General features: G+C 43.8%; 1 protein-coding gene across 3 annotated transcripts in view; it reads left to right on the top strand.

Moving 5' to 3' along the window:
* PHACTR3 (phosphatase and actin regulator 3) overlaps positions 1-21,511 on the top strand; it is a 173,558-nt gene that overhangs the window by 139,382 nt on the left and 12,665 nt on the right. For all 3 annotated transcript variants that reach the window (XM_040331571.1, XM_040331572.1, XM_040331573.1), the window contains exon 9: positions 18,801-18,856. In XM_040331571.1, the coding sequence (XP_040187505.1) occupies positions 18,801-18,856 (56 nt within the window). The remainder of the gene's footprint in view (positions 1-18,800; positions 18,857-21,511) is intronic.

The raw sequence follows: 21,511 nt of genomic DNA, 5'->3' as shown, positions 1-21,511 counted from the left end.
CTGTCCACCTTTGGTGTGCAGACCCTGCAAATCGGGTGATCTTGACAATAAAATCCCCTTGAGCTTTAGAAAATTGTCAAGTAATTTAACTTTACAGCACCTACCAGAAAGTGATACTGTTTTCTGTTCCATTTTATATATGTTGCAGACACTGCTATGAATACATTTATTGCTTTTCTGCTACATGAAACACAGACATCTTGTATGATTCTCTGACACAGCTCTTGCTTTGCTTTCTTAATCTATAGTGTGTGAGGTTCCCATGGTAACCTCATAGACTGCAATCGGCTCAAGAAGACATCCATGCTAATCCAAGCTGCACTTAATATCTCAGATCCTACCCAGGGTGATTGTACCGAAATCACCAGGAAACCGATGGCTACTTTATTTTGTGCGCCACTCTGTGATTGTAAAATGCACTTTTATCCTGGGGTCAGGCTTTAAGTCTGCGTACACACGATAGGATCGCCAGAGGAGACCGGTCTAAAGGACAGTTTTCATCAGTCCAAACCGATCGTGTGTAGGCCCCATAGGTTCTTTAACCTTCGGTCAAAAAAAATGAGAACTTGCTTTAAAATTGAACCGATGGACGCCTAACCGATAGGTCAAAACCGATCTTCATATGCAAAAGCATCGGTTAAAAACCTGCGCATGCTCAGAATCAAGTCGACGCATGCTTGGAAGCATTGAACTTTGTTTTTTTTCAGCACGTCGTGTTTTACGTCACCATGTTCTGACACGATCGTTTTTTTAACGGATGGTGTGTAGGCGCGACGGACCATCAGTCAGGTTTATCGGTTAACCTTCGGACCGTTCTCATCGGATGGACCGATCGTGTGTACGCGGCCTTAGAAGCCAACGCAAAGAGCAAAGAATGGTCCAAAAGTGCAGTCACCCATAGCAGCCAGGGCTACATTAACTCCATTTGATAGCACTGGGTGTCACAGTACTGTCACATTGTCCCTATATAGGAACTTTACCCTGCCATCTAAATTAAGTGGTGGGTGAGCAAAAGCAAGGGTTGTATATGCTGACGTGGCGGGCTAAGTTAAAGTATATCTAAACCAAAGAACAAAAAAAGAATATACTGAAGCTTGCCAGTGTTTGGATGTGGGACATATTTGTTGAAGGTTTTGTACATTTTCTAGAGAAGTAAAGTAGAGAAGTAAAGTACCTGTTGATCCTGTCAGAAGTTTTGATTCCGTGCAATGTTTTATGCACTAAACTGAAATCTCAAACAATATCATCAGTTTTCTCAGTTCTCTTGTGTTGACTTAAGAAAATACCATCTTCCCTGTGTTACAGATGAGAGGGGTGTACAGTGCATCCGGAAAATATGCACAGCGCTTCATCGTTTCCACATTTTATGTTACAGACTTATTCCAAAATGGATTAAATTATGTTCCTTAAAATTCTACAAACAATACCCCATAATGACATGAAAGAAGTTTGTTTAAAATCTTTGCAAATTTATAAAAAAAAAAGGAAAAAAAATTACATGCACATAAGTATTATGTACAGGCTTTGCTATGACACTCAAAATTGAGCCCAGGTGCATCCTGTTTACATTGATCATCCTTGAGATGTTTCTACAACTTTTTTACGTTTCACCTGGGGTAAATTCAGTTGATTGGACATGATTTGGAAAGGCACACACCTGTCTATATAAAAGTCCCACAATTAACAGTACGCGTTAGAGCACAAACCAAACCATGAAATCCAATGAATTGTCTGTAGACCTCAGAGACAGGATTGTATGGAGGCACAGATTTGAGGAAAGGTACAGAAAAGTTACTGCAGCATTTAAGGTCCCAATGAGTGGCCTTCATTATCCGTAAATGGAAGAAGTTTGGACCCACCAGGCCTCTTCCTGGAGCAGGCCGACGGCCAAACTGAGTGAGTCAGGGAGGTAACCAAGAACCCGATAGTCACTCTGACAGAGCTCCAGCGTTTCTCTGCAGAGAGAAGAGAAACTTCCAGAAGAACAACCATTCTGAAGCACTTCACCAATCAGGCCTGTACAGTGGCCAGGCGGAAGCCAAGCCTCAGTAAAAGGTACATAACAGCCAACCTGGAGTTTGCTGAAAGGCAGCTGATGTGTAAATAGTGAAGCGCTGAAAATACTTTCAAGATGCACTTTAAGCTTGTAGTCCACAACAGGAGAGGAGAATAGGGTGATAACATTGCACCTTTATACAGTGCAATGAGAGAATGTTGCCAGTCTAAAACAGAAGGTGTGCTACCATTACCAGGTAAAAAAAGTAAAAAGGCCTGAAAAAATAAAACTGATGCAAGCCACCATGCAAAATGAAGGAAAAACGTTCTGGACAGCCGCACTCCAAAAATAAATTGCTTTTATTTAAAAATAAAAAAACACACAAAAAGCATGCCACAGCAGACGGGGTAAAAAGCTGACGCGTTTCACACCAAACTTTTAGTGCTTATTCATAGCTATGCAAGCCACCACATCTATGGACTGGTAACTTGCAATATATAAAATTATTGTTCTTGGGTTAAAATTCCTTTTCTAACGTCCGTTAATAAAAAACATTTTACCCTTTCTTGAAGTCCAGCTCCAGAAGTCTTTACTGAGCATGCTCAGTAAAATTAACGTCCGTTAACATAACGGACATTTACGGAGACATTTACTAACGTCCATGCGCCATAGACTTCAATGTTAAAATATAACGGACGTTAATATATCCGTTACTTGCAACGGACAAAAAATGGACAAAAAATAGTGCAAGACCCGTCACATATTCCGTTATAACTAACGTCCGTACGTTATAACGGACTATTACGGATCTTTACGGAACATAAAAAAATCCCATAGACTTTAATGATATTTTATAAAGGACGTATAACTTCCGTTTTTTAACATTATCTGACGGATTTTAATACGGATTATTAAAACAGATTTATTTTGTAGTGTGAAAAGGGCCTCAGATCGAGACTCATGAGACCAGGCAATGATTCTCAAATGTTCTATTGTCCCGTTTTGGTGAGCCTGTTAGGTCTGATAGGTGGCATGGACAGGCACTGATAGGTGGCACGGATGTACTGTAATATATTGTACTGATGGATGCCAATCAGTGTGAAACAATAATGCCTGCCAATCAGTGATGCCCATTGTGGGCACTGATTGGCATCCATTGTGGGCACTGATTGGCATCCATTGTGGGCACTGATTGGCATCCCTGGTGGTCTAGGGTGGCATACCTGGGGGTCTAGTGTGAGCATCCTCATGGGGGCTGCGCTGATAATGGATCAGCACAGACCCCCTGTCAGAGGAGCAGCCGATCGGCTCTCCTCTACTCGCGTCTGACAGATGCAAGTTAGAAAAAGCAGATCACCGGCTCTTCTTGTTTACATTGTGATCAGCCGTGATTGGACACGGCTGATTACGTGGTAAAGAGTCTCCGTCGGTGTTGCGGGGTGTCAGACTGACACACCGCAACAACGGCACGATATGTGTGAACATGGCCTCTATTTCTTGTTCTTCAGTTCCTCTTGATCTAGTCTGCCCATTCTCGTTTGACCTCTAACATCAACAAGGCATTGTAAATAGGGAAGGTAGTGCTGCGCTAGTGGGTGGTGGATGGGTAAGTGTATGGACAGGTGGGGGAAGGGAATAAGATTGGTATAGCTGACAATAAGAGCAGTATAACCAAAAATAGCATAAACAAAGAATAATCAGTGAACAATACTGGTGCAAATCATATAACTCCACACATTTCTCTTTGTGTGATAAATACACTAAAAAAAGAGGTAATGAATAGTGCAACAAATTATATATAACACAACACCTAAATAACTGTGATGGGTAACAATATTAAACAGGTGATAAACGGTCCTTGAACAAGGCTTAAGCTGTGTCAGCAAAAATATATATATATATATAAATATATACAAATATATAAATAATCATTTGAAAGTCCAAAAAAAGAAAAAAGTGCTGGTGTAGGTCCGCAGTGTGAGGTTATAAGTGGGTAGATATCCAGTGATCCTTTTAAGATGAATAAGGATGTCCCCTTACCTTACTGCTGTAAGGTAACAGCATATAGATCCAACCACTTTAAATGGTTAACCAGATGGGCTCTGATCCAGGAACGACAGGTCCTCGTTGGAAGTCTCGTCCCAGACTAATCAGTATCTCGCCCCAAAGAAATAAAGCATCGATAGTGTGATATCGTTTAAAATTTTAATTCTCGTAACTTAATAAACAAGGGTACTCACATTGTTAAAAATACAATTAGGCATATAAAGCAGAAGGGGGGGGCAGTCTGTCGCCAACGTCACCTCCGATACCTCTCAGTGGTCTCATGCGCATTCGTCACTATCATGTGACTTCCTCAGGGAGGTGATAGTGACGAATGCGCATGAGACCACTGAGAGGTATCGGAGGTGACGTTGGCGACAGACTGCCCCCCCCTTCTGCTTTATATGCCTAATTGTATTTTTAACAATGTGAGTACCCTTGTTTATTAAGTTACGAGAATTAAAATTTTAAACGATATCACACTATCGATGCTTTATTTCTTTGGGGCGAGATACTGATTAGTCTGGGACGAGACTTCCAACGAGGACCTGTCGTTCCTGGATCAGAGCCCATCTGGTTAACCATTTAAAGTGGTTGGATCTATATGCTGTTACCTTACAGCAGTAAGGTAAGGGGACATCCTTATTCATCTTAAAAGGATCACTGGATATCTACCCACTTATAACCTCACACTGCGGACCTACACCAGCACTTTTTTCTTTTTTTGGACTTTCAAATGATTATTTATATATTTGTATATATTTATATATATATATATATTTTTGCTGACACAGCTTAAGCCTTGTTCAAGGACCGTTTATCACCTGTTTAATATTGTTACCCATCACAGTTATTTAGGTGTTGTGTTATATATAATTTGTTGCACTATTCATTACCTCTTTTTTTAGTGTATTTATCACACAAAGAGAAATGTGTGGAGTTATATGATTTGCACCAGTATTGTTCACTGATTATTCTTTGTTTATGCTATTTTTGGTTATACTGCTCTTATTGTCAGCTATACCAATCTTATTCCCTTCCCCCACCTGTCCATACACTTACCCATCCACCACCCACTAGCGCAGCACTACCTTCCCTATTTACAATTACGTATGGTTTGATACACCTTTCAGTGCCGCAGCTGCACCCTCACCCCTCCCCCCCCTCCCTCCTTGTTTTCTCCCCTGATAAGCGCGGTAATATTCACCTTTTTCAATACTTATCAACAAGGCATTGTTGTCCACACAACTGCAGCTCCCTAGATATTTATTTTTTGGACCATTCTCTGAAAACACTAGAGATGGTTGTGTGTGAAAATCCTAGTAGATCAACAGTTTTTTGAATACTCAGACCAGCCCGACAACCATGGCACGTTCAAAGTCACTTAATCCCTAGTTCACACTGCTGCGTTTTGAAAAGTCAAATCGGCAGCATTTGCCGGCAATGACACTGTCCTAATCGGTGCGATGCCGCATCTGCCAGCGCTGTACCGATTTCAAAAAGTAGTTTCGTCCCGTGATTTACATCTGTGCAGAAACCTGCACAGATGTCTCTGTAATCGCGGCCGAAATCGGGACTGCCAGCGGGAGTGAAATTGTGCGAGTTCATCTGAACTCACGCGGCTTCATTCCCGCAGCCCAATGTGAACCTGGGCTTAATCCCCTTTCTGATGCTCGGTTTGAATTTCAGCAAGTCGTCTCCACCACATCTACATACCTAAATGCATTGAGTTGCTGCCATGTGATTGGTTGATTAGCAATTTGTGTTACCAAGCAATTGAACAGGTGTACCTAATAATGTGGCCGGTGAGTGTATGTTGCAGATCACTGCAGCAAGGCAATGCTGTAATTTATTTTCAGTGGATGCTATATGCCCTGAGTGATAGCAGGGTCTGGCTTTTCACATTGCAAAAGCAACCATCCTAGTGCTATCCATATAATTAGGCTTAAGATAAAAGATTTTGTACATGTAATAAATGATAGAGCACATCCCCTCCCCCCCAGTGCATAAACACACAGCTACAAGTGCAGTCACGACGCTGTAATCCTCACATTTCCAGGCACTGAAAGCTTTATAAAGTACCCGTCTGTATAGAATCCTCTGTTCAGAAAGAGGAAAGAGAAAAATTTGATTTTTTATACTCACCGTAAAAGCCTTTCCTCTGCCTTCCATGGACGGACACAGCTCCTTAAATCTTGACAAGTGGGTTATGTTCCCTGTTTACAGGAGAGGACTAGGCAGAAGCATGTTAGATAATTAAATACATGTTACTTTAACAGAGTTGAAAAGCCCCTCCAGACATAACCCTCCTCCCTGCAGTATGCAGCCTCAGTTCGTAACAAGCAGTACAAACCTAAAAAGGAGGGAAGGGTGCTGTGTCCGTCCATGGACGTCAGAGAAAGGGATTTTACGGTGAATACAAAAAAATCCAATTTTCTCTTATCGTCCATGAACGGACACAGCTCTTTAAATCTTGACAAGTGGGACGTCCACAAGCAGTGTCAAAAACGAGGGGTGGGAACAGTATCAGTAAAACCAATTTTAACTTCACCCCAAAACAAGCAGAGCTCCTCAACAGAGGAGATGCAACAGTAAACAGCTGCCTGCAAAACATAGCGACTGAAAGAAGCATCAGAAGATGCACTCACAGCAACCATGTAAAATCTGGAAAAAGTGTGAACGGACGACCAAATTGTCTCACAGGTGTGCGAGGTGGCGGACGCATGATGTCGGAAAACCCAGGAAGCACCAATTGCCCTGGTCGAAAGTGCCGTGATCGGAAAAGGGGCGCCTGCCCCCTAAGAGCATAGGTCTGTATGACAGCCTGCTTGATCCACCGAGAAATGGTGGTCGACGAGACCGCCAGGCCCTTTTGTGGACCAGACACCAAAATAAAAGGAGCGTCAGATCTCCGAAACTGAGCCGTAGCAGGCAGCTACACCCGCAAAGCGCGTACCACGTCTAGGAAACGCAACCTCCTTAGGATGCGCCGGCCGAGGACAAAAATATGGGAGAACAAAGTCCTCATTCAGGCGAAAGGCTGAAACCACCTTCGGAAGCACCACCACATAATCCTAAGGGAGGATCAAGCATGGCGACTTGCAAGGCAAGACCGCCAACTCAGAAACCCTTCTGACAGGAGTAATGGCCGCTAAAAATGACAACTTCCGAGATAGTGTCAAGAGAAGAATCTCTCTGATGTTTCCAAAAAGGAAGGTTCCTGAAATACCAAGAGCACCAGTACACCAATGGAAAGGGGTGCCAGATCAAAGGATAAAAGAGCTCCAAATACATTTATTGGTTTAAACTAAAAACAACAGCCAATGCATTTAAGGGTCAGAAAAAAAATCCACATTCATCAGGGCTTCAGCTAAAATAGCAGCCTTGAATGGACTCAAAATAGGGTTTTCCTGTGTGAATCATTATAGGGAATCTAATTGCTGGATCAGGAATATTTCAGGCCACTAGTATCAATGTTAGAAATCGAGATCATGATCTTGATGAAGGGAACGTTTTTTCTGACCCCCAAAATGCATTGCCTGTTTTAGTTTAACCAATCCAGCATGAGTTGGGATGCATCAGTTGTGAACACAGGGAAGGGAACAAAATATCCTATTAAGGTGAAAGGCAGAGACCACCTTGTGTAAAAAGAAGGTCCCTGGTCTTAAAACAACCTTGTTTTTATGTAAAAGCAAATGGAATTCCCTACAGGACAATGTTAAACTTGGGTTTAACAGCCAAGCCATCAAAGCTATGGAATAAGAAGAAGGGTGGAAGATCTGTCCTTGAGATCTGTCTGGTAGAGACCATGGAATATTGGCTAATAGACAGACAAGGTCAGAATTCCACACTATCCAAAACTTTGAGAATAACTTAGTTGCCCTTGGTTTTGATGCTTTAACCACTTGCTTACTGGGCACTTAAACCACCTTCGTTCCCGGAGCAATTTTCAGCTTTCAGCACTCTCACACTTTGAATGTTAATTACTCAGTCATACAACATTGTATCCAAATGAATTTTTTGTCCTTTTTTTCATAGAAACAGAGCTTTCTTTTGGTGGTATTTGATCACCTCTCGACTTTTTATTTTTTGCGCTATAAATGAAAAAAGGCGGAAAATTTTGAAAAAAAATGAATTTTTCTTAGTTTATGCGATAAAATTTAGCAAAATATTAATTTTTCTTCATAAATTTTGGCCACAATTTATACTGCTACATGTCTTTGGTAAAAATAACCCAAATTAGTGGATATTATTTGCTCTTTGTGAAAGTTAGAGAGTCTACAAGCTATGGTGCAAATCATAAAAAAAATATCACACCTGTTGTACCGGTGCCTATCTCATTTCTTGGGGCCCTGAACACGCCAGGAAAGTACAAATACCCCCCAAATGACCCCTTTTTAGAAAGTAGACATTCCAAGGTATTTAGTAAGATGCATGATGAGGTTTTTGATGTTGTAATTTTTTCCCACAATTCTTTGCAAAATGAATATTTTTTTTATTTTTTTTTTCCCCCTCACAAAATTGTCATTGTAATAGGTTATTTCTCTCACATGGCATGTGTATACCACAAATGACACCCAAAAATACATTCTGCTACTCCTCCTGAGTATGGCGATACCACATGTGTGAGACTTTTTTACAGCCTGACCACATACAGAGCCCCAATATGCAGGGAGCACCATCAGGTGTTCTAGGAGCATAAATTACACATCTAACTTGTTGACTACCTATTACACTTTTGAAGGCCCTGGAGCACCTGGACAATGGAAATGCCCACAAAGTGACCCCATTTTGGAAAGCTAACACCCCAACGTATAATCTATGAGGCATAATGAGTCTTTTGAACGATTCATTTTTTTCCAAACGTTTTTGGAAAATGTGGGAAAAAAATGAAAACACATTTTTTTTACGCAAAGTTGTCCATTTATAAGATATTGCCAACACATAGCCTGTACATAGCAAAAATTACACCCCAAAATACATTCTGCTACTCCCCCTGAGTATGGCGATACCACATGTGTGGGACTTTTTCACAGCCTGGCCACATACAGAGCCCCAATATGCAGGGAGCACCATCAGGTGTTCTAGGAGCATAAATTACACATCTAACTTGTTGACTACCTATTACACTTTTGAAGGCCCTGGAGCACCTGGACAATGGAAATGCCCACAAAGTGACCCCATTTTGGAAAGCTAACACCCCAACGTATAATCTATGAGGCATAATGAGTCTTTTGAACGATTCATTTTTTTCCAAACGTTTTTGGAAAATGTGGGAAAAAAATGAAAACGCATTTTTTTTACGCAAAGTTGTCCATTTATAAGATATTGCCAACACATAGCCTGTACATAGCAAAAATTACACCCCAAAATACATTCTGCTACTCCCCCTGAGTATGGCGATACCACATGTGTGGGACTTTTTCACAGCCTGGCCACATACAGAGCCCCAATATGCAGGGAGCACCATCAGGTGTTCTAGGAGCATAAATTACACATCTAACTTGTTGACTACCTATTACACTTTTGAAGGCCCTGGAGCACCTGGACAATGGAAATGCCCACAAAGTGACCCCATTTTGGAAAGCTAACACCCCAACGTATAATCTATGAGGCATAATGAGTCTTTTGAACGATTCATTTTTTTCCAAACGTTTTTGGAAAATGTGGGAAAAAAATGAAAACGCATTTTTTTTACGCAAAGTTGTCCATTTATAAGATATTGCCAACACATAGCCTGTACATAGCAAAAATTACACCCCAAAATACATTCTGCTACTCCCCCTGAGTATGGCGATACCACATGTGTGGGACTTTTTCACAGCCTGGCCACATACAGAGCCCCAATATGCAGGGAGCACCATCAGGTGTTCTAGGAGCATAAATTACACATCTAACTTGTTGACTACCTATTACACTTTTGAAGGCCCTAGAGCACCTGGACAATGGAAATGCCCACAAAGTGACCCCATTTTGGAAAGCTAACACCCCAACATATAATCTATGAGGCATAATGAGTCTTTTGAACGATTCATTTTTTTCCAAACGTTTCTGGAAAATGTGGAAAAAAAATGAAAACGCAATTTTTTTATGCAAAGTTGTCCATTTATAAGATATTGCCAACACATAGCCTGTACATAGCAAAAATTACACCCCAAAATACATTCTGCTGCTCCTCCTGAGTATGGCGATACCACATGTGTGGGACTTTTTCACAGCCTGACCACATACAGAGGCCCAACATGCAAGGAAGACCAACCGGTGTTCTAGGGACACATAGCATACACATGACAAGAATTACACACCAAAATACATTATGCTAAGCAAAGGGTAAACAAAAAATGTACCTGTGGTTTTAGTAGCGCAGTTGTCCACGGGACGATAGCACTGGTCCAGGCAGCAGGCAGGGACTTGGTCAGCAAAAGAAAATGCAATTGTCCAGGCAACAGGCATGATGGCATAGGTCCTACAGGCAGCAGGCAGAAGTAGGGCCTCGTTCAGGACAGAATGGGGACAGGGGTAGAGGCTTCTCCCACCCAAATCTCTTTGAAGCCTCCGGGCAACCAGACCCTAATCTAGAATGAGAAAACAAAAACAATAGTTTTCTTCATCCAGAAAAACAATTCTGGAGCCCCTCACATGTGAGACCCCTGTGCTTTGAATCCCACTAGTCCACTGGCAGGGTAAAAGATCAGTCCAAGAGGCAGGCAAAAAGAATGGTCAAACGGTCCAGGGTCAGTTCCAGATCAGGCAGAGGTATAAACAGAATCGGTAGGCATAAGCGTGGTCAAATAACAGTCCAGGGTCAGTTCCATATCAGGCAGAGGTATAAACAGAATCGGTAGGCATAAGCGTGGTCAAATAACAGTCCAGGGTCAGTTCCATATCAGGCAGAGGTATAAACAAAATCGGTAGGCAGAATCGTGGTCAAATAACAAGCCAGGGTCAAATACAGAGCAAGCAGAGGCATAAGGGGTGTAAAGGTAAATGGCAGGAAGTGACTAATAATTTAGTAAGGAATGATAACGGCAGAAACAGCCGCCTATGCAGAGGCCTGGTTGGGAAGGGCATTGGGCACAATGAAAACGGGTGTCTCTTCTCACTCCATCTTTGGAGCACACCCGGCATTTTTTTTGGGAATTTCGGCCTGTTGGTCCGGGAGGGATTTTATCTGGGAAGTGGCGCTCGTAGAGTCGGCTTACCACATCGGATCGAATGGTTGCTGGTGGGTTGCTGGTGTATAAAAGGGCAGTGGTGATTTCCTCCTGGAAGTAAAGGTAGGATTTGGGTCTTGGAGTGGATTTTCGATATAATACGTACGTGTTGTATATGGCCAAATTGAATAAGTAAATTGAAACTTTTTTATACCACTGGTATGATCATCTTGTGGAAAGGTAGGGCTCGATCATTTGATCATTGAAATCGACACCCCCCATGAACTTATTGTATTCGTGGATACATTTAGGTTTCTGGATTTGCCCATTCCTCCTTCTGATGGTAACGCATGTATTGTTGTGGATGGTAGAAAGCACGTACACATCCCTTTTGTCCCTCCATTTCACGGCCAGAACTTCCTCATTGCGTGCACTCGCCGTCTCCCCTTTTCTTAGCTTCTTGGTGACGAGGCTTTGAGGAAAGCCCTTCCGGTTCGACCGTACGGTGCCGCATGCGGGTGTCTTCTTTCTATACAAGTTTCGGAAAAGGGGCAAACTTGTGTAGAAATTGTCCACATACAAGTGGTAGCCTTTCTCCATGAGCGGGTTTAGGAGTTGCCAAACAATTTTCCCGCTGGTTCCTATGTAGTCTGGGCAATTAGGGGGGTGTAGCTGGCTGTCCTTTCCTTCATATATGTTGAAGGCATAGGTATATCCGGTGGCACGGTCACATAATTTGTAGAGCTTCACTCCATAGCGGGCCCTTTTGGAGGGCATAAATTGCTTTATGCCGAGCCTGCCAGAAAATTTGACAAGTGACTCGTCAACACAGATGTTTTGGTCCGGGGTAAACAACTGGGGGAAAATTTGGGAAAAATAATCTAGTAGTGGCCGAATCTTATAAAGTTTATCAAAATTTGGGTCATCTCGGGGAGGGCACTGGGTATTGTCACTGTAATGTAGGAATCGCATAATCATTTGATATCTGGACCTGGGCATTTTTGAGGAAAAGACGGGCATGTGGTATATGGGGCGTTTTGACCAATATGAACGTACTTCGTTTTTGTGGTTTAGTCCCATACAGAATACGAGGCCCAAAATTTTTTTAAACTCTTCCACTGTAAGGGGTCTCCATTGGAAGGGACGGGCATAATAGGATGTGGGGTGACTGGAAATAAATTGTTGGGCATAGAGATTGGACTGGGAAACAATTGAGGAAAGCAAGTCCTCAGTAAAAATTTAACTGAAAAAATCTATTGGGGCAAAATTTTCTGTGTCCACTTGGACTCCTGGCTGGGCAGTGAAAGGGGGAATGTTGGCTTCTCCTGAATTAGGAGGAAGCCACAAGGGGTACTGAAGGGAATAGGGAAGGCTGGCATGGGACCTACTGGTACGTGACCTTGCTTGACGAGGTGTTGCGGTTCTGGTGGATGGCACAGCGGTGCTGGTGGATGGCACAGCGGTGCTGGTGGATGGCACAGCAGTGCTGGTGGATGGCACAGCAGTGCTGGTGGATGGCACAGCAGTGCTGGTGGATGGCACTGCCTCCTTAGCAATACGCCTTCGTCTGGCGGGCGGACCCTCTTCCTCCTCTTCTTCCTCTTCTTCCTCTTTCTCCTCTTCTTCCTCTTCTTCCTCCTCTTCCTCATCTTCCCCCTCTTCCTCCTTTTCCTCATCTTCCCCCTCTTCCTCCTCTTCCTCTTCACTGCTAACTATCGGCTCATAGTCAACATCAGATCCGGCGTCTGACCTTGCGGAGGTATCCGAATCGCAGAGCTCCCCGTTGCTCTCGTCGGCCGCAATAATTTCGTATGCCTCCGTAAGTGAAAAAGATCTTTTAGCCATGACAAAAGATGGCACGTGGCACTGATGACACTGACAGGTGGCACTGACGGCAAATGGGACTGGCAGATGGCACGGGCAGATGGCACTGATGGCAGGTGGCACTGATGGCAGGTGGCACTGATGGCTGACGGCACGGGCAGATGGCACTGGCGGCAGGTGGCACTGGCGGCAGGTGGCACTGATGGCAGGTGGCACTGATGGCTGACGGCACGGGCAGGTGCACGGGCAGGTGGCACTGGCGGCAGGTGGCACTGATGGCTGACGGCACTGATGGCACGGGCAGATGGCACGGGCAGGTGGCACTGGCGGCAGGTGGCACTGATGGCTGACGGCACTGATGGCACGGGCAGATGGCACTGGCAGATTGCACTTTTGGCAGATTGCACTTTTGGCAGGTGGCACTTTTGGCAGGTGGCACTGATGGCAGGGGCAGGTGGCACTGATGGCAGGGGCAGGTGGCACTGATGGCAGGGGCAGGTGGCTCTGATAAATGCACTGGCACTGGCTGATGGCACTGGAAGGTGGCACTGGAAGGTGGCACTGGAAGGTGGCACTGGCAGGGACTGTGGGTAGTGTTATGTCACTCACTGGTTTTTTTTACACTGTAAACGGCTTTCTCTCCTCACACGCGGTCTGTGTGTAATGAGAGAAAGCCGGCGATGAGAGATGATCTCATATGTTTACATTTGAGATCATCTCTCATTGGACGGCTCGATCGAGTGCTGAATGGCCGCTGTGATTGGCCATTCAGCACGATCTGTGATTGGCTGTGTCCGAGGGACACGGCCAACACAGTTTTCTGCAGAAGCGCGATCGCGGGGACGCGCTTCCAGCAGAGAAACGACAGGCCGTTTAAAAACGGCCACTTGGCACTTCAGGTCCGCGCTGCAGACGTATTTTTACTATAGCGCGGATCTGAAGTGGTTAAAGCATCATCTATTCGGTCAGTTATTGCATCCCATCAATGTAGGGACTTCCTGGCATTGCCTATGCATCAAGACTGTTCACAAAGGTCCTTACACCAGTTCTAGACACTTCAGAGGCATTCCACTCATATACTTGGATTATCTGCTGCTGCTGCAAAAGCACACCTCCTTCGCCTTGTATTTCAGTGTGTATGTCATGCTGTGGATCTTGCAAGACTTCTGATGGGTCTTGAACATTGCAAATTGATCTCTGATTTGGTCACAGTGCTTGAAGTCCTTGGGCCTTCTTCTGGAAACCTGTCAGCCCAGGGTTGTCCTGTTCCAGGAGATACTGAAACCGCAGTCAGGTTTGGCAACTTCAATGCCTCTATCAAACCTCTCTATAGAGCTGCATGCAAGTGCTGAGATTGATGGTATCCACCTTCGAAATGGTTTCCTTTGCTCAATTCCGCTCATGAATCTTTAGGGTTGTCGGTCTCCAGAGTAATCAACATTTCCAATTAAAAGCCTGGAGTTATGAGCAATTTGCCTTTGGTTAATTCACTATACCACCATTCTGACTGGTCATCTGTTCCAAATTCAATCAGACATTGCCACAGCTAAAGCCTGCATCAGTCACTGAGAGGGCACCAGGAGTGTTGCGCAGAGGCGTATCTAGTGAAAATGGCACCTATGGCAAGCACAAAAAACTGCGCCCCCTGTCGAAACATTTGAAACATATCTTTCATATAACCTTAAGAAAAAAAACAGCTAACAAAACTATTTATCATCCCTTTCCTCTTTATGGAGAAATCTGGGGTTTATTAGACCCCTGATCCCTCCTCTGCCCTCCAAGGCCAGGTAAATGCAGAACCAATACTGGAAGTGATGTTTCTCCTTCTTTGTGCGCTGCCAATCCGACCAGATGGAATGGCAGAGCCTGGGAGAACAGGGGAGGGCTGTGGCTGAACGCAGCAGGGATATCGCTGCCATTGTCCATTAGCAAAGGTGCTGAAAAGGAGATCCTGCCTATGCTCGGGAGGAGGGTAGAAGAGACCCTCAGACCCTGGTAAGTGCCTTGCTGCCCAGCCACTTAACAGCGCCCCCTTCATATGGCGCCCATGGCACTTGCCATGGCTGCCATACCCTAGATACGCCACTGGTGTTGCGTTATTGAGAGAGGTAGTTGGCCTTGACCTAGGCAGAGATTCACTTGTGACAGTGATTTTGTTCCCTTCCCTGTGTTCACAACTGATGCATCCCAACTCATGCTGGATTGGTTAAACTAAAACAGGCAATGCATTTTGGGGGTCAGAAAAAACTTTCCCTTCATCAAGATCATGATCTCGATTTCTAACATTGATACTAGTGGCCTGAAATATTCCTGATCCAGCAATTAGATTCCCTATAATGATTCACACAGGGAAACCCTATTTTGAGTCCATTCAAGGCTGCTATTTTAGCTGAAGCCCTGATGAATGTGGATTTTTTTCCTGACCCTTAAATGCATTGGCTGTTGTTTTTAGTTTAAACCAATAAATTAATTTGGAGCTCTTTTATCCTTTGATCTGGCACCCCTTTCCATTGGTGTATTTTTTTTTCTAAAGAACAACAGAAGACTGCTTAGAAAAGAAAATGAAGATGCCTGCATGCTCCTGACTGTGAAAAGCACTGGGATCCTATAGTTTTGTTTTACTTTTGAGCAGGGTTTTTCAACCAGGGTGCTGTGGCAGAGGTGTCGCAGAAAAAGCACAAATGGCCCAACTAAGGTAGGAAGTTAAATGAAATATTCAAACTCTCAAAATTTTTTTGTTTGTTTTTTAACAGCAGTGCCGGTTTTGAGCCTTTTTTTTAACTTGTATGCAAACTCCTTTAGGAGGCCACCCAGCGTACTTGGTTTCCCCTCACTTGCCTCCACAGATGATATGGAGAATGGGTCAGAGGGGCAAGGACTGCCTGTGGTGCTCTCCTCTCCTATGACTTCATATGCAGCTCTCTTTCCCCAGCTTCACCCTATGCAACCAGGAGGTGGTGGGTGGGAGCGGGGGTGTGGCCACCTCCTTCCAGGTACTGCCCGTGGTGCTGTCCTCTCCTGTGACTTCCTATGCAGTTCTCCTCCTCCTGCTTCTCCCCATTCGGAGGTGGCGAGTGGGACCGGGGGTGTGGCCACATCCTTCCCTCCTCGCACAGGTGGCTGCTATGGCTGGACACAGAAAACAAAAACTCCTGCGCACGAATGGATTGTCCAGTAATCAATGTTCCATGAAAAAAATGCTAAAAACGGTAACAGCGGCCTTGCTGCCTTTCATGGATGGGGAATATCCTAGTAGCAAAAGGGAGAGAAGAAAAAAGGCTCACCAGCCTAGTGTGATACCGTAAACAATTTAATAAAAATGTAATAAAAAACTACTCACAAAAGGAAGCAGCATAATGGGCTTGTCGACAACACAATAGTAGATATCCCTCGAACCACACTCCAGATGGGGGGAATGAAGGTGTGTCACTGCCGGCTGACGCGTTTCGAGGATACAGAGACCTCTTCATCAGAGCCCAGCAGCGCAGACCCTTCCACAGGCTCCCCTTATATACATATGAGCACTCATAAGAGACCATACACAGTTGCAAAACGCAGAGGACCTCCCAGGGGTCTGCTATGGCTGATCCAACAGCTGAAGAAGGAGCATAGAAAACAGCCCTTGAAGTCTTCCTTTATCTCCATCTTCAGAGGTGTGGTAAGTGTCAGATAGAGAGAGGCTTCTCCAACAGAAATTCCATGCTTTTGTACACTCACAAACACTACCGCTCACTCAGTGCCACTACATACTGCTCACTGACTGCCACTACACACGCCTCACTGACTGCCACTACATAACGATCACTGACTGACACTACTGTACCGCTTAATGACTGCAACTGCATACCGCTCACTGACCACTCCTACCAATGCATAGGGCCCTGTCCTGCCAGTACATACTGCTCACATATTTCTACAGGTACAAGGCAACTATGCATCACAATCTACTGACCACAGAGCTCTGCCTTACATACTACATTTTAGGACTTGCTCACACCAGGTTTGGTGTGAGAAATTGTGCGTTTTTTCCACACTGCACAAAAATGCGCTGCATTAATGGCACCCCCATGCATCTAGCAAATACACATGCATTTCCATTCACTGAAATGTATGGCACCTTAGTACAATGTGTCTTACTGTGGATTGATTTTATGAATTGTGCCTTTTTTGCGTGCTTTGCGTACATAGGGTAATTCACTGTAAAACGTAATGCGCGAGCACACAAAAAAGTGCGCATGTACTCAGCCGCACCTCCTGGTGTTCCCCCAAGTGCAGAATTCTAAAGGGTGCCTTGACCGAAAAAAAGGTTGAAAAACCCTGCTCTAGAGACTACAGGATTATGTTGCCAATTTTTATAAATTATGTAGCTGTGTCTTTATTATGCACCGCAGAAATCCAATATTCTCTGTGGCTGTGTTAGCACATAACACAGATAATCATAGCTGCTTGAACACTGTTGTATGTGAGTGCTGGCTGTCATGGTGGCGAGGTATAGGTGTTAAAAAGCTCAAATTGTGATTTGAATTGTGTATTTTAACCCCATTATGTTACTGGCCGATTAATCGATTATGAAAATTGTATTTGATTAATTTCATAATCGATTAGTTGTCGATTAATCGATTAGTTGTTTCGGCCCTACTAATATTACATAATTTTAGGAACCAGGAGGAGCCTGTTTTGAAATGATAAAAAATAAAGCAGTTTATAAACTATATTCTAATATTACTTTATATGTGAATTCTCAATTTTTTGTATTTGATTGTAGTGTTTTTGCAGTGTGAAATATTTGCCGAAAAATATTTGTAAAGAGAATTTATATTTTTTTCTGGAGAACTGACATTCATCAGCCCCTGTGTGGTACAAAACTATAAGCTGCAGAATATTGACATTTTTGATTGTTAGTAAAAGTTGTATTATTTATTATGTTTTTATAGTTACTTATTATGGAACAATATATAATAATTGTTTGTATTTGGAACAGTTTATACACTCAGACATGCTTGCAACTGCAGTTCTACAAAAACAAGAACATTATCCTTTCTCCCTACTCTCCAATACCCTTTTTTTCGGCTGGCTTTTTTCCCTCAGCTTTATAAATATTAAACTTAATTGATCTGCCTGAACTTGCATCTCCAGGTTCATCATGAACTGACATAAGGTTGGCAGTCTTTGTTCTCAAGCTGCAATTTATGATTGCTAACTTGTTGATACAATACCGCAGATCAGGGAGAATACATCTGTCTGTAAAAAGCTATTTTATTTTGGTAAGAAAATGATCATTTGACATCGTTATATATGTATTTTTTCAGAGCAGTCTGCTGCAATTTCAGCAAATGTGTTGACTATAGGGACAAATGATCGTGTGGAATGATGTGTAGAATACACTTTGTGCTGTGCGATACTTGTAGATGTACAGTACAGCAAAGGGAGGGGAGGGAGTTAATAGTAGGGGAAAGCCTCATTTATTATGTGCACAGCAGCCGGCTGATTGGTTGGGCAGTGAGGGTGGGTGTGAGCAGGGAGCTGTATAGAAGGCTTGCCTTTGCTAGTGCTGGGAATACCACAGTACTTAGAAGCCTTCAGTACGAGGGGAATCCGAAAGAGAATCTCTCTGGTCTGATCCTCTCGCTACATCTTGCACGCCACCAACACTGCCCACTCTCAGCTCATCCCTAAGGCAGCAAGGGACCTAACTGAACTACACCTTCTTGACTATAAAAGACCTACACCCTTCTCCCATCTGTAAGCATGGTTCAGAACGTGATTCTGGTCTTTTTCCGCAGGCGCCTGAGCCAAAGACCAGCTGTGGAGGAACTGGAAAGAAGGAATATCCTAAAACGTGAGTATGATGTTACCTTCTCTCTGTTTTGTGAATGCTGGGATCCAAGGCTGTAGAGTGTTATGTGCTTATTTATAGTAAATGGTTGAGATCCAGGGATGGAGAATGGGATGCTTAGCATAACTGAGATAGATGGAATTGGTCAGATGGTTATTGGCATGTTGTACATCACCTGCCTCTGGCTCCTGGCCTGGGGAAATCTAGTTATGCATGCTGCATACATAACAGTTTGGATATAGAAGCAGAGTCGTGGAGGGCTTGGTAACAGTGTCTATACCAAGAGTTCAGCCCTAGTTTAGTATTAATCTATTATGACATTATGACTGATATACATAATACCTGAAGCGTTGTTATTGTGGTTTTATATTTTATACACAGAACAAGTGGGAAAAAAAATCACACAGGTTGTTATTGGCAACAATAACAGTTTTGCAGTCGTTATCTTTTATAGCAAGGCCCAGTGTCAGATTTTACCTATGTTAAACAAAAGTGACACTTCATACCTTAAACCTAATCATTAACGGAAAATTTGTATTACCGATTAAACACAATAAAACACATAACAAATATGTAAGGAAATTAACTGAATGGTTGTTACGTGCAATGTTTCTTCTTCTTTAAATAAATAAACAACTAGAACTAATCTACTGAAGAATCTGGTACTACATGAGCTTGTATTTTCTTTTTTACACTCCCATAAACGTGGTTGGGTGCATGAAGTAAACACAGGCCAGTGTAAAAAAAATGGCTGCCTGCTTTGTACGATTGTACTAAAAAACAGAGGGGCTCATTAACTAAGCGAGCATGTGTATATCATGTGATACTCCAAACAGCGATTATGTTCTGTAACACTTAGCGACCTGATTTTTTTCCAATCGGCTGACAGCAGTCACAAAAAAACTTGCTGGTTGCTATGGGTTGTTGCATATTGTACTGAGTTTAGAGCTTTTCAGAATTAAAACCTTTATGGCAGTCTAAATAGTAGCCATTTTTTTGGATCTAAAGTCAGGAGATCGGGCATCAAAAGAGAAATAATTCCTCATTTCGATCCTTGGTATTTTTCCTGCCTGGACTTAGAGCATTCCTTCTTTTCTGCACCTGTTTGAAGAAGGCCATGTTTTGACAGTTCTCTTCAGGCATTTACCCCATGACCTCTGCTTTCAGGCTGAAGCCTGTGTTAATGCACAAAGCCCCAGCTATATAGCTGTCTGCGGACTGGCCCTGCCCCAGGCTAATCCTGATGTTTCCTGAAAGTAGGCTTCCGTGGATAACAGACACTAGTGACCTGTTGTGTAGTCACACACAAGAATCTGGCCTTTGCAGTCTGAAATTTCACACCATACCAAATGATGCATCAGTGCTATAAAAATAGTGTATGCTAAATCTCAATAATAAGGGAGTTGTGACATAGTTCATGATGCAGACCATGTATCGGGACTTGTAAGGAGCTTTTTTTTTTTTAAGAACCTAAATGCAGAGTGCTACAATGTGCAACTACCCAATACATTTGAACAACAGCTAGGAAAAGCTGATTTTAGATTGGTTACAGTGGTTTACTGCACATCACTCCAGTCCACGCTATCCTGTAAAAATTTACACTTCTAAAGCTGGACACACACACACGTTACAATCTTATCCAACTGTATAATCTCCTATAGATTTACAAACAACAACATAGAGCGAGTGTCTACCTGTCTGGATATACTGAACATTCAATCAGAGGCGTAACAAGAATCTTCAGGGCCCCCCGTGCAAGAAAACATGAAGGCCCTCCACCAGGGGCGTTGCTAGGTCTACAAAAGATCTGGGGCTAGAGCCCATAGCAGCGAAGTAAAGAAAGTCATATGCTTGGGCAGGCATACACATGTATATGATATACACGTTTGTGTGTATTACATATCTGAGTGCGGATCCCCCTTTACATCAGGGTCCCCAGAGATCCCCCACTTAAATCAGGGTCCCCAGAGTGCCCCCCCACACATCAGGGTCCCCAGAGAGCCCCCCCCACACATCAGGGTCCCCAGAGAGCCCCCCCCACTTACATCAGGGTCCCCAGAGTGCCTCCCCACTTACATTAGGCTCCCCAGAGAGCCCCCCACTTACATTAGGGTCCCCAGAGAGCCCCCCCACTTACATTAGGGTACCCAGAGAGCCCCCTCAACATACATCAGGGTCCCCAGAGAAGCCCCCCTTATTACATCAGGGTCCCCAGAGAGCCCCCACTTACATCAGGGTCCCCAGAGAGCCCCTCCTTACATCAGGGTCCCCAGAGAGCCCCCCTTATTACATCAGGGTCCCCAGAGAGCCCCCCTTATTACATCAGGGTCCCCAGAGAGCCCCCCTTATTACATCAAGGTCCCCAGAGAGCCCCCCTTGTTACATCAGGGTCCTCAGAGAGCCTACCTTTTACTTCAGAGTCCCCAGAGAGCCACCCCCCCTTCCACAGGTTCCCTGTGTACCTGGTTGGTCTCCGCTGTGCACCTCCAACCCCCAGCACATCTCTGTGGAAGGGGGCGATCCTTGGCTCTATGATGCCCACAGGCGGCAGGATCTCCCTGGGGCTAGTAGTTCTCTTCTCGAGTTTATACAGTGGAGAGGAGAGGGGTCTCTGACCCGGGCATGTATCAGCAAGAAAGTACAAGCAGAGCAACACAC

This window comes from Rana temporaria, chromosome 12 (assembly GCF_905171775.1).
Source record: "Rana temporaria chromosome 12, aRanTem1.1, whole genome shotgun sequence".
Taxonomy (NCBI): Eukaryota; Metazoa; Chordata; class Amphibia; order Anura; family Ranidae; genus Rana; species Rana temporaria.
This window is presented reverse-complemented; position numbering and strand designations above follow the sequence as displayed.